At 46.1% G+C, this 13,286-nt stretch overlaps 4 protein-coding genes across 4 annotated transcripts; 2 read left to right on the plus strand and 2 right to left on the minus strand.

Annotated features, from left to right (window-relative positions):
• Positions 1-1,872: 1,872 nt before the first annotated feature.
• Positions 1,873-2,662, plus strand: UV8b_00161 (uncharacterized protein; the record flags this gene model as incomplete). The annotated part of the gene is made up of 2 exons (XM_043137659.1): positions 1,873-1,896; positions 2,408-2,662. The coding sequence occupies 2 exons, from the start codon at positions 1,873-1,875 to the stop codon at positions 2,660-2,662; spliced, it is 279 nt and encodes a 92-aa protein (XP_042993593.1).
• A 99-nt stretch (positions 2,663-2,761) lies between these two features.
• UV8b_00162 (uncharacterized protein) lies at positions 2,762-4,670 on the plus strand (the record flags this gene model as incomplete). The annotated part of the gene is made up of 2 exons (XM_043137660.1): positions 2,762-2,769; positions 2,828-4,670. The coding sequence occupies 2 exons, from the start codon at positions 2,762-2,764 to the stop codon at positions 4,668-4,670; spliced, it is 1,851 nt and encodes a 616-aa protein (XP_042993594.1).
• Positions 4,671-5,065: 395 nt separating this feature from the next.
• On the minus strand, positions 5,066-9,090 carry UV8b_00163 (uncharacterized protein; the record flags this gene model as incomplete). Its single annotated transcript, XM_043137661.1, has 3 exons — positions 5,066-5,622; positions 5,700-8,660; positions 8,760-9,090. 3 exons carry the CDS (start codon positions 9,088-9,090, stop codon positions 5,066-5,068), a joined length of 3,849 nt encoding a protein of 1,282 aa, XP_042993595.1.
• Positions 9,091-10,579: 1,489 nt separating this feature from the next.
• On the minus strand, positions 10,580-12,891 carry UV8b_00164 (uncharacterized protein; the record flags this gene model as incomplete). The annotated part of the gene is made up of 3 exons (XM_043137662.1): positions 10,580-10,749; positions 10,811-11,920; positions 11,988-12,891. 3 exons carry the CDS (start codon positions 12,889-12,891, stop codon positions 10,580-10,582), a joined length of 2,184 nt encoding a protein of 727 aa, XP_042993596.1.
• Between the last annotated feature and the right edge of the window lie 395 nt (positions 12,892-13,286).

The raw sequence follows: 13,286 nt of genomic DNA on the forward strand, positions 1-13,286 counted from the left end.
AGTAAATTGGTATTTAACCTAAGCCACGAGTAAAGAGGTCGTATTTTAACGCAGTTGGTAGTAAGGCTGGTATTACCAATTCGCTAATAAACGCTGCATAAGACCGGCCCTTATGTAGTAGACCTCTTTATAAGTGTACAGGGATTAAGGCTGCTTTTTTGCCTAGTTCAAAAAGAAGAAACCCCCCCCCGCCACGGTTAGAAGTTGAGGATAATAGATTAGATTAGTGATAGTAGGGTATTATATATAATTAGATTAGCTTAGATAGTAATTAAATATGCCTTCCGCTGTGATACTAATATATAATAGAATACGACCGATAACGACCGATAACGACCAATAATAACCGACGATAACTAATAATAACCAATAATAACCGATAATAACTAATAATACGACTGACGACAATAAACGCTAACTAACGCCTAACGCCCTATACCGATTATCGCTAACCGACCGACCGACCGACCGACCGAACCGACCGACCGAAATAATTAAGACTATTCTACTAACCTAATTAATATTCTATGCGTACTAGGGCTTTCGGTTATATAGTAATCTAGGTTGTGTGATGTATTGCCTTCGGGTCGTCAGACTGGTGCCTAAGGCGGTTATAGCAATACAGCGTCAAGTCCTAGCTAGCCGCCTAATTAATATATCACACAACATAGTGAGAGTAGCCACTTTTTTTTATAGCAGTAACCCTTCAATCACATTATATCGGTATAAATAGTCTGCAGAGAATAGATTCTCTATTGCGAATATAAGTGCAAAATATCTCCAATATATCGCACGTGAAATAAGGAATTTATCACTATTGCGCGTCAATAGCTTGCACACCTTGAAAGGTTGTGCATTCGAATCCTGTGTGTGCCCTATGTTTTTTTTTTTTTTAAAGTGGGGCTAGGCCGACCAATCATTTCTTGCATAGGGCTACCACAGCTTTGCGTCTCCTACGTTGCCAATAAAACCGGCACGTCGGACCTAGTAAACGATATGCCCACGTGCAACAATTGAAACGACCATGTACGTAGCCTAGTAGCGCAGAAGCTTTGTCCTTCCACGCCATAACTACCTCTATAGACGGCTGAGGACCCCCATATTCCATGCGACACCTCGATTGTTTCCATGTTAAGTACCTACGTAGCCGCCGGCATGGGCCTTCCTAAAGCTCCTGCAACCTGCGGGTTAGCAGCATAACGTTGCACTTGGCTTAGGCGAGGCAGGTGCCTCATTCACGTCGTCGTGGCGTCAAGATGGACCAAGGTGACGACGACGCAGACAGTGCGTGCACAAGAGATGGAGAGGGGAGTTCGTAACTCGCCCCTCCGGCCCCCAGCCCCCCCCCCCCCCACAACCCCCCCGACTTTGTTCGACGCGGTTGGCGGTGCGTGAAGCGCGAAAGGGTGGGCGGCATGGCCCAGGAGAAGGCGCAGCGGAACATGGACGCGCGCGTCACGCCCTGTTCACGAATCACGTCTGACTTGAGCAGAGCGCCGTGTCGACAAATCAGGGCTCGCCAGGACTAGACGACGGCACCTAAAACCAGTCGCGCCACGGACTGGCCAATCAGAAGACCGGCGCCTGCAGCAACCTGCTTGACCTCAAAACGACGCTGCTCCACAGGTCCAAGCTCGCCCGCGGCCCTACGGTTGACCCCTTTCGGCCTCGCATCGACCACAACCAACCCTCGGCCGTCAATCATCGTCATCAATCCGACAGACACCAATCAAGAAGCCTTTCCTTTCCCGATCTTCGGCACTTCCCCCGCATGCATAGCCAGTTTGTTTCTTTGCATGCAGTAATGCAGACACGCCCTCTATCCCTTTCGCTTCACGTCTCCCATCGTGGCACCGTCAACGCGCAGCGCAAATGCATCTCACCGCGCGGCGCATGGTCCGTGGCTTAGTTTCAGATCTTTCCGACTTATACCATGCCGCCGCCACCTTGGGCCAAAAGCAGCCAAAGCACGTCGCGCCGTATTCATCGTCAGTTTGGCTAAACGCGCTTGTCTTCTGCACACGTGTGGACGCGAGATACAAGGAAGCTGCTCGTGTTCAATCACCGTCTTACTCGCGTTAGCGTGGCGGAGACAGCTTCACAACATATCCGCGATACGTATGTATGCGGATATTGCGAACCCTGCTTCTTTTTTTTTTTTTTTTTTTTTTTTTTTTTTGTTCTGTCCCCGATCACGGATTAGACTACACAATGTATACCTGCACCCCTGCTCGACCTTTGGAAACCACAACTGCCTGTTTCTCCGCTGAGCTATTGCGGGGGATAAGAAGCCAACCTCATCCCGCAAACCAACCTCTGTTGTTTCCCTATTCCATTTTTCTCTTTTCTTTCCTTTCCTATTCTTTGCTTTTCTTTTTTGTGCATGACATTCATCTCGTCTTCCTAGTCAACCTTTCGATCCCTAGTGCGTCCTCCTGCGGCAAGCCCGCGCTATATTGGCCTTGCACTTGACCCATCGTTTCTGCATTGGTTTCTTGTCTATACTTTCAAGCGCATCTTCCCCTGGGCAAAATCTGAAGCGCTGGGCGCAGCTTGTTTTGACTTGAGAGCCTACTTCTTGTTTTCTAAGCTGTCCCTTCATTCTGCTTCATCTCCGGTCGATAATACCTCGACTTTTCCCCATCACACCGTTCTGTACTGACTGACTGGCTTGCTGGAGCTGGACTCTTGCTCGCCCAACTAACAATACTCTCTCCTTGACACGTATTCTTTGTTTGGCCTCGGGGGATTTCCATAAACCATGTCTACGTAAGTTTGATTGCTACTCTGGACTGGCTGATTGGAGAGTCGCTAATCCGCCATACAGTCTGGAAGCAGACCTCTCCTTTGACTTCACCTTTCTCTCTCCTTCCACGCCGCCATCGCCATGTCAACAGGATTTCGTACCGGATTCACTCTGTAACTTTGATCCATCCTTCTTGGACTTGCCACATATCCGCCGCCATGTACGTTCTTCGTCAAAGGCGTCCTCAGTTTACTCTGTTGTTTCGACTGTAGAGTCAACACCCGACTCTGTATCTACACGCTTGACGACGCCGCCTCGAGTTAGCCCTCCTATTCGCCATCATGGACCCGCTTTGTTACCAAAGATTCGCTCGCAGGATCAAAATATTGACGACTGCCAACTTGGTCAGGCTTCTATTTCTATGAAGAAGCATAGCCGGTCCAGGAACACAACTCCTGTCAGAGCATCTTCCGCAAGGTCGTTCCGCCCAGGTGGCCATGCCAGAAGCTATACCAATCCAGAGACTCTCAACATGGCCTACGCTCACTTGTCATCCTTCCCCACTGGTGGCTCCTCTGAAGAGAACTCGTCGTCCATGTCCAATCCGGCCCCTCTTCTGTCCTCGCCTGTTAATTTCAGTACGTTGAACTGGAACAACTGCAGCAACTCGGGAATCATGACCGCAGATCATGAAGTAATGACAGCTTCCCGCAGAGCGTCAAACCGCTTCAGCCTTGATGCTCCCGTTATTCGCAAGTATGGCTATCCCACGTATCGTCAACTGCCACTGATGGCGGCGTCATCTACGCCCCCAACAATGTGCACCCCCACGCCACCACCAGACTTTCCTTTCCCGTCCTACGTTGCTCGAGCCCAATCACCCTTGAGCCTTGCCAGATCCCCTGTACCCGTTGCAACAGCGACCCCTTCCACCACTCTCATCGCCTACTTGACCCAGTACAACACCGCCGCGACTCTCGTCCGCACCATCTCCTTCCCGATGAGAGATTCCAGCGTCAAGAATTTCTGGTGGGACATTCGCAACATTAGATCATGGAACTCCTTCACCGCCAAATCCATATTTGCGCTGCCGGGGGTGTCCGCTTTGCTCACGACTCCAGTCTCCGCCTCGGTCCTACCACAGCCACACATGTCCGCTCGCAATCCAGAAACAGAGGCATGTCTCCATGATATATACGCATCATATTATCTCCCGAAGCTCAATTCAGCTCTTGCCGTCTCGTCGACCCGCCCTCTACAATTTTTCGTCCCTTCCAAATCGGCCAACAGCATCAAAGACCTGCTCTTCATTGCTAATGCGGCGGGAGAAACAAGCAGTGCCACTACCATCTTCGGCGGAAAGCCCCTAGCTCGCGTTGTCGGGCTCGTTCGTTGCTTTGACCGCTTCAACACTGGAATGAGAGTAGAGAGTAATATCAAGCGCGTGGAATATCTTCGTGGTCTTGCTGCTTTGCACCAGGCTATGCGCGAGCATAGCTGTCGATATGGGTTTATCATGACCGAAATTGAACTGGTTCTGGTTCGTTGCGGAACAGAGTCCACGCCCTTTTTTGGCGATCTCGAGATTACATCTGTTCAGTTATCCGTGATTTTTTCTCCCAAAGATATCGACGGCATCGGGTCTTCGGAGTCAGCATTGACAGCCTGTCTGGCGCTATGGGGTTTATGCCAACTGGCTGGCGATGACGCTCCGGCTGGTCACGCTCACTGGAAGACTGAGATTGGAGCTCCTGCTGAAGGTACCCGACGAAAGGCAAAACCTCGCGATCCTTGGATGCCGCAACCGCAACTAGCTGAGAAGCGTGAGGCAAAGCGGAGTCGTGGATGGGTATGGCCCGAGGACGCCATCGGAAGAAAGGAGCTGGGCAAGAGGGGAGTCAGGTACGGCGGCATACAGATTTGACCATGTCTGTGGGTGTCGCAGCTGATCATCTTACGCCGGTGATGAGACTTGACGAGTCAACTGATTTAAAGCCGAGACTCTCTGTCACGATCTAACGAATTTTAATCCCACTAGAACCAGATTCCTCAAAAAGTGCATATTTGTACTTGTGTGAACGTCTATATACGTGGAAAATAACTTCTTTGAACTCTTTTTTAAATTCAATAAAAAAAAGTAAATCAATTGTCTTTTTAATTATGCCCCTGACTTGCTATGTAGCAACGGTGAACGAGTTCTGGCCTTTTCTTACTCCCCCGCTGGATAGGCAGGTTACTATCTCACGTTCTTGCATTGCCCTCTCTCCACCCCCTCTCCCCACCTCCGTAAATGATGATGTGCTCGCCGGAGCAGCATAATCAGGCTTCTCTTTCTTTGGATCTGACCTTTCGAAGTGCCCGAGCCATACCTTCAAGTCTCATGCGTTCCTGAATTACCATACCCCGCGCGAATTCTCTGATTGCCCGTCGGCTCATTTTATCATGCATATCCTGCCATCCCGCAAGTTCTCCAGCAACTGTCTGCTGGGTATACCTTAGCTCTTTTGCCAGATATTCTGCTTCTTCGCGGGATTTCCTGGCCCTCTTCTCTTTCCCATCTTGCAACCTCTGTCTCGTTTCATCCAGTAGACCTAAGGGCCACCTGGATGAGCGGCCGACTGAGCCGTCATTCCTGTCAACCTCCCTTTTAGCGGCCCTAATATGCCCGATTAGCGTGGCAGGCCTTGATAGCGATGTCAGGATTGCTTGTATCGTAGATTGAATAGCTTGTAAGGAGGTGTGTAGCGTGGTTTGCGGGTTCAATTGCGTAGGAGCCATGGCTCTCACATAGGCCTCTAGAGCGTCCATGTGGGACATGGGAAGATACCTTAAAAATGAGACAGAACGATGCAAAAGCACCAAGGAATCATACATGTCTGCTCAAATCAACGAGTCAGCCAAGAATTTCTATCCATAAATGTTTCTTCTGTCCTTGCTGGGTCAAATAACTTACCGCAGGTTGCTAAGCCGAGTCCATTGGCCCGCCGAGTGACACTCTTGGTCGAGTAACTCACACTTCGTACCATCTCCCTGGCGTGATCTACAAACTTCTCTACTTCTCTTACATCCTGCACAGGCTCATATTCCTCTTTGATAGTTTCGATTCTAGTCTCAACCTTGAGCTTCGTGCGTTGCTCCATGGCTTCAAGCTGAAGTTCAGGAACAAGGAAGAACTCCCACAGCATTTCGTGAGTGGCTAGGGTGGGGTGACTGAGCATGATTCGGAGAAACCAGTCGGTTTTTGTTTGAATATCTCGCAAAATCGCACGAGATGGCTTGACGGGTATCTGGAATGGAGATCTCATATCCAATATGGAAGGTACCCAAGAAGCTGGATGTTCTTGGGTCAAGAGGTGAGCCAGTTGCTCGAATTCAGCCAAGTATCGCCGACTGGTAGTAACCGTATAACTGTCATGGTCAGTAGGTGCAGCGGATTTCAAAACCAGCCTCACGCTGCCGTCTTCGACAAAAAAAGCGCGCACAACACCCGTTATCCGTCCGTCATGGCCCGCCGGCATACTAAATAAGCAGAGGTCGTCAATTCTGTTTCGCACGTCATCGTCCTTTGCCAGCTCGACAGCGGTAAGACCTCGCATTTCCTTTGCAGTGATGTCGACACGAGGATCAGCAAAGAGGCACCTGACCATGTCATATCTTCCGTATTTGCTTGCCACCATCAGCGCGGTGAACTTTTTCTCGTTCGTGGCATTCACATCAACGTTGCAGGAGTGCAAAATCCTCATTGCTAGTCTGTGATCATTCATGATATGTAGTAAGGTGTTGCCCTTGGCGTCCACATGGTCATCCAGATGAAGAGGCTGCCCATCATTTTGGGTTTCTTTGGCCACATTCAACCCTGTTTCTACCATCTCAAAATAGTTCTCGTTGTCATAAGAACGACACAGCGCAAATAGTGGTGTCTGGCCATTCTTATCACGCTGTCTCCAAGGAATCAGCCTACCAATTTTTGGGATAAGAAAAGGAGCATGGAATAAGTAATGCCCCACGCTGCGACCCCAGATGTCTTGTTCTGCGAGATATGCCTTGAATTTGTTCTCTGTAGCCAAGCCATTGATACGTTCTAATAAGATGTCGATGAGATCGTTCTTCCCCAACTGGATGGCTGCGCTAAGTAACGTCGTGTCTTCGTTGTTCATGTCCTGTAGTATCATATCTAGTGGATAGTATCCAGAGAGCGACATGAGGTATTTGAAAGATGACGAATTTCCACTCTGAATAGCCATCATAGGAATAGACTCCCCGAGAGAATTACTTGTTTGGGCAAGACGCTTCACAGAGATGTCTCCTTCAAGCGCACTTTCAAGTGTTGCGATACTTCCGGTCCGTGAATGAAACGAAATTTCTGATCCACTCGATAAGCTACGGATGTCCATCGCCACCCGCTTGACTTTCTTCACACAAGAGAAGTCGCTGCCAGAATCGTCATTTGATTGAAATGGAAAGACATGGCTAAGACCGTTGCCGTGAGAAAAGCGATCCGCCATCGCCACTGCTAAAGATGGACGTCTTGAGGGGCTATTGGGCAAGGTCCAAGTAAAAGACGGGTGCCGACTAGTCTTGGCTGATATCTCAGCATCTTCATTGGCGTCCAAGTCCTCAATGCCATCCGCAACAGCCGATGTATCTGGCTCCATGATGCCCTTTAATTCGGTCAAGTCCGACTTCTTAGTTGCGTCCCAAAGGGCCTTATTTCTTCGGCTGGCCCTACGCAGACCAGCTGAGTCTGACACCAAGTACGCAAGCACGGCTTCGAATGTACTCAATGCATATCCCATTTCCCCGCTATCAACATCATCAATGAAGATGAAGTTTCGGATGTATGACAGACGAGCTTGTAAATTACGGACTTTTGAGCGGATCACAACATATAATAGCAGCGAGACGAGCGTATCAGCATTGACTGTCATGGCTATTTTCTCGTACGCAGGCTCTCCTTTGTTATCTAGGCTTGGCCCTTCTGGTATACCAGTCAATTGAGAAACAACCTTGATGGTGGAAAATAGAGTGTCCATCATTTCGGCAGGGCTCATTGCGCTGGTAATCTTTTTGAATTCTTCAATAGCATGACCGAGTTGGATAAGGAGGTCATGCTTAGCTCTGCAACAGCCCTTGATGGCTATTCCCAGTTGTGAAATATCAATATACTCCATTTGTCGGATTTTTGCTTCGAGTTCCAGGTCCTCTGGGCGCTTCAAGGCGCTGAGTTTGGGAAAGAGCAGGTGGTTCACATTCTCTGTAACGTAGCGTTCGATGAGCTTTTCCACCAGCGGGCCGGTCAAATCTGTTGTGGCTCCCAGGAGAGATAGTTGTTGTTTATCAACATTCTGGAACAAATCAATGGCTGCGGTGACGGCCGTCTCCAGGGATGCTCTCATGACATCTTCGTCATCTTCAGCAAAAAAGTCTTCAGTTACAGGTAGGGACTCACGACCGTTTGCTTTATCTCTTCGAGCAGAGAAGCTGTGTGGCCGCGCTCGCCTCATGGCGGCAGTTATTGGGCCGTCAGGTTGGGGCTTTGGTATGCTGGAGACAGTTGGCGGTGGTGGCAAAGGCTTCTCGAATACTGTCGTAAACTCCACAAAAAGTTTTTCAAGTCCTGGCTGCATTTGCCTCGCAATAATTGGGAAATGATTGAGTAGGTCGTGAAAGCTCTTCACATCTTTTTTCTTTGGGACAGCTCTCTCAGCCGCATCGCTATTTTGTGATTTCCCGCTCTCTACGCTGAGACCATTCCTTGATTCCCGTATGCTTATTACGGGGGGGAGTTGCACCTCCTCCCAGGAACCCACCAACGGTCGAGAGATGAAGTAGAGTAGCCATTGTCGAGGTTCAAAGACGTCTGGGTACCAAATCGCATCAGAAAGCATCTGCGCTTGAGAAAGCGCTTTGAAGCCTTTAGGGTCCAAGTCAGTCAAGCTTCAGTAACAGGCTAGAACAGAATCGAACCGAGGCCGAAAGGGGCAACCTGATTTGAAGTAGGAACTTCACTCACCTTTGTTGCTATATATAACGGAATCTTTGATGACCACGCTTCGTCCATTCAATGTCGAGAACTGTTTCGCCTTACCCCTAACCTCGCGCAAGTTATGCGGTCCATCCTTACCTGCCAAAGGTTTAGCGGGCGGCGGGATGCGCAGGACGTGGCTGCTCAAAAATTCCTCAGAGGCGACAACCTCGCCGGTGGAAGCGCCAGTGTCCGTATCTCGGGAGGTTAGCAGAACATCAGTTAGAGGCACCAGGAGGATGTGATGATGGACGGGCGTGCACTGTGTGACAACGGAGCTTTTGGAAAAGGCGGCAAGAAAAGGATTAAGTGGTTGCATTCATTCGGTTTGTCGGGCGACTATTGCAAATCGTTGGCGGTTCCTAGTCGGGGACGTTGGCTTCGCGACGCGGTGAGTTGAATAAAATGCGGAGCAAGAGTTCAACGAGTGGAAAGAACATGTGGTTTAAAAATTGGACAGTCAAACGATAGACAAATTCCTTTTTCGATGTTAATTTGAGGTTCTGGTGATGTCCGACTTCAGTAGATTACATTGATGCTAATACTAGGGTGCCGCTGAATCAAAGACGCAGTGCAGGCAGAGGTAGCCAGGCGGGTAAAATATTAGTCCGGCTTAGCTACTGTAACTTCCTCTAATAACTATGAATAACAAGTAGCTATTATAAGTTACAGCTAAAATAGCTATTCAGAGATATTACCTCATATAATCTTTAATAGTTGTTTTTTAATTTTATTTTAAAGATTTATTATATTATATCTAACATAATATAATTATATTGAAATTTTCTATAATAAGTAAAAAACTATATATTACTTTAATTTTGATAATAATTTTTTATTTAAAGTATAGAAACTAAAATAATATAATAGAAAGCTAGGTAAAGCTATTATCTTATATATTAAAACTTATAATAAGAAAAATAAAATCTTATAGTAAAGCGGTTTAAAGGGCTTTAAGTAAGTATCTGCGTATATTATCAGGCAAAAGCCAAATTTCTGACTTAGAAGCTAAAAAAATAAATATTATATTAAGTTGTTATATGTAATATGATTAATACTTATATAACGTTTATATAGTAACTTAACTAAACTTTTGATAAACTGTTTAATATAAGCATAGGCCAGATTTTTAATATATCTCTCCTTTTAGCTCTATATCTTTATCTATAATTTTATATTATACTAAGTATATTTCAAAAGCGGATACATCTTTTATTGCTTTATATAAAAAACCCGTCTAATATATCTATAAGATTTAAATCTATAATTTTAAATAACTTGATATAAATATAACTTAATAGCTTAAAGAGCTTTAAGCAAATATATGCATATATTATTAGGCAAAAGCCAATTCTGTAACTAATAAGCTAAAAGAATATAAATAATAATAAGTTACTATTTATACTTAACATAATTAATATCTATATAATAGTTATATAATGTTTTAGTTAAATCTTAGTTAAACTGCTAGATATAAGTATAACCCAAACTTTTAATAAATGTTATTATTATGCATATATTTTTATGTATATACACGTCCTATAAAACTTACTAGTAATATAAGAGTTCTGCATCTCAGATATTAAAAATATCTGCAATGTGTATATAAACCTTATATCACAAACCTATAAAATAAAAATAGTTAAAAATAGATTTAACTTATAAGAACTTATTTCTTTAATATATTAATATATAGTCTGTTAAGTTTTTTTTTAAATTTTAATATAAATTATGACTAATTTCTAAATCCCGTTCACAGGTAATTTAGTAAATATATATAAGCTTAAATAAATGTGCAAAAATAATATTTACAAAACCTCCTGAAATGACGTAGTTAAAACTTCCATTACCTTATATGGTAGATCGGAAGCCTCTTTAATACCTGCCATAAATTTATTTACTTGCCTCTTAGTCTTTAGGTCAGCAGAGTCTATAGCAAGTGCAGCATTAAGGCAACGAAGAGCTGGTACAAATTTTTCTGCGAACCTGTTAGATTTATATGCGCTCGGCGATTTCAATATTTGCAGGCGTTAACTTACTACGGCGAATGTAAACCTCAAACCCAGTATGCTGTGCATTGAGGCTTTTGGGACAAGCGCGAAGCAGCGGGTTAAGGAATTTCATTGCTTCCCCGAGCGGATCCCTCGTGGCTGCAAGCTTGAGGCCCAAAGGATCTTCATCTTTCTTTTTAGCTTCCCCCCCTTGGTTCCCTTTGTTTGGATCTTTCCTAGCTTGCTTCTCCGCAGTCTCTCTTTCCATTCGTTGTAACTCTCTCTTGGCCTTTTTGGCGGCCTTCTTTTTAGCCAGCGCATCATCTCCATTCTCAGTTTCAGCACCATTCACTCCGTTGGCTGATAACTTATCGGACAAATCCAGGTACAAATTGATGGCGTCTATTGCGGCGCGCGAGTAAAAGGGATGGTCGCGGACATGATCCTCCCATCGGATCAATTCAATATAGGCACGAATCTGACCCTTCCGGAGAGAAAACGTATGGAAATCAAACTGATCTTCTTGCCAAACATCGAATATACTGGCGACAGCATGAAATCGTTTGAGAGCAAGGCCAATGTTCCTTTGCCTCGCAAATGCCTCCCCATCTTCAGTTAGGTACCAGATACACTGCATATCCAAAAGATCCGCAAGGGGCCCGCCGACAGTGTCTGCACGCGTAAAAAGGCCAACCGTCTTCAAAGCTTTGTCATTCTCGTTGTTTCGGAGTTGATACTTAGCGGCCTTGCTGTTAATGTAACGATCTTTGACGTCAAGCCTACGGGCTGCATCCATCATCTCCGCGGCTTTCCCAATGTCGCCTCTGTGCTTCAGGATCCGTGCTTTGGTCATGTGAAGATCCACGCTCTTTGGATCTCTCTCAATTGCCTTATCAATGTACTCCATTGCTTTGTAAAGATCTCGGTCGAGGTGGTGATTGTAGTGTTGGGCCAAGAAATACAGCGCCGCAGGTTCTCCTCGATCCTTGCTTGCGGTGACGTTGGATTGGGACTTCAGATATTCATCCGCAATGGCAGCGAGGGTACCCTTTTTGGAGGAATCGGAATACAAGTGCTTCAGATTGGCAAACGTGGAGGGAACTCCTTTATTGAACATCAGTGTGAGATAAGAGGTAGCTGCAGCCTTGAAGTCGTCGCCTAGAGCATCCTGTCAGTCGTCTATCCTTACGGCCAGTCATGGCAAGGCAACAAAACCTGAGCTCACCAGAAAGAAAGTCTAAGGGAATACGCTTTGCGGCATCACAACGCGGATATTTCTCTGCATATTGATCATACAATGCCTTTCGCGCTTTGAAGTCATTTTCGGGTATGTTCAATGCCACTGCCAATTTCTCATAGTACACTGCGTGCTCTGAATTGCGGTCGAGTAGGACTCGGTAAGCTTTGGCTGCCTCATTATTTCTCCCGAGCCTGGCTAAGTAGTCGGCTCTATTTTCCAAGACAGCCAGGCGATCCAAATTGTGCTTGCAAGCAGTATCTAGGTGCTCCAAAGCACGCTCGTAATCACCTTGAGCAGCAATCAAAGAGTTTTTATACATAACCGCTTCGGAGTGCTCGATGTCGTGGCGCGGTGGCGTTGTTTTCAGCGTGCCTTCGTATGTCGTCAATACGTTCTCGGCCTCTGTCAAATTCCCAGAGAGATGATTCGCGATTGCGAGAGCCGTCCAGCTCTGGCGTAATTGTGGTCGGGCTTGAAGCATGGCATTTCGACTTTGAATATACCCATCGTAATCTCGCATCTGGACCTGTAGAATGGCCAAGTCTCTCTGGATTTGTGCGGACTCTGGTTCGAGTTTCAGAGCAAACTTATAAGCCTTGATAGCTTCCTCGAAGTTCTTACAAGATCGGTAGAGAAGACCATATACATGCCAACAGATATGCGACTTCATGTCGGCTCTCAGAGCTTCCTTGGCAAGAGTGAAAGCCTCCTCGGTCTTGCTTTGGCCATTCAAAATGAGCGCTTTCATAGCCATGGTGTCTCCATGTTTGGGATTCTTTTTGAGTATCAGGTCTGCGGTTTTCAAGCCCCTTTTATATTGTTTCTCCTCATAGCTCCGAATTACTTGTCGGAACTGTGCCGCTTCTTTGGGCGGCAGTTGTTGCGGCATTGTTATGTCAGGCGCACCGTTGACAAAATTTGAAAACGTTAGCGGGATAACTGCACCCAGAAACTTCAAAACTGCGAGAGGACTGTCATCCAATAGATAGTTAGCCTCTGTATGTAGGATCGGGCGAGTCGTACGATGTTTGTCACACAGACTGTGACCGTTGTTGTGTTGTTATAGCTTTGTGACAAATATTGTTTTATCGCTGAACCGAAAAGAAACAAAATGCTCTGGGTTAATTGGTTCCACAAGATAGGTGGAGTGGAGGGAAGATTTTAGCAGAAGCGCAAAGCATGGAAATTGGATTCTACCATCAACAAATCTTTGATTGCTCTAGTGATTGATGGTCTATTCGAGGCACAGAATTCTTTTGCCTTTCTTCCCTCCTTCCCTTTCTT

Source organism: Ustilaginoidea virens, chromosome 1 (genome assembly GCF_000687475.1).
Source record: "Ustilaginoidea virens chromosome 1, complete sequence".
NCBI lineage: Eukaryota > Fungi > Ascomycota > Sordariomycetes > Hypocreales > Clavicipitaceae > Ustilaginoidea > Ustilaginoidea virens.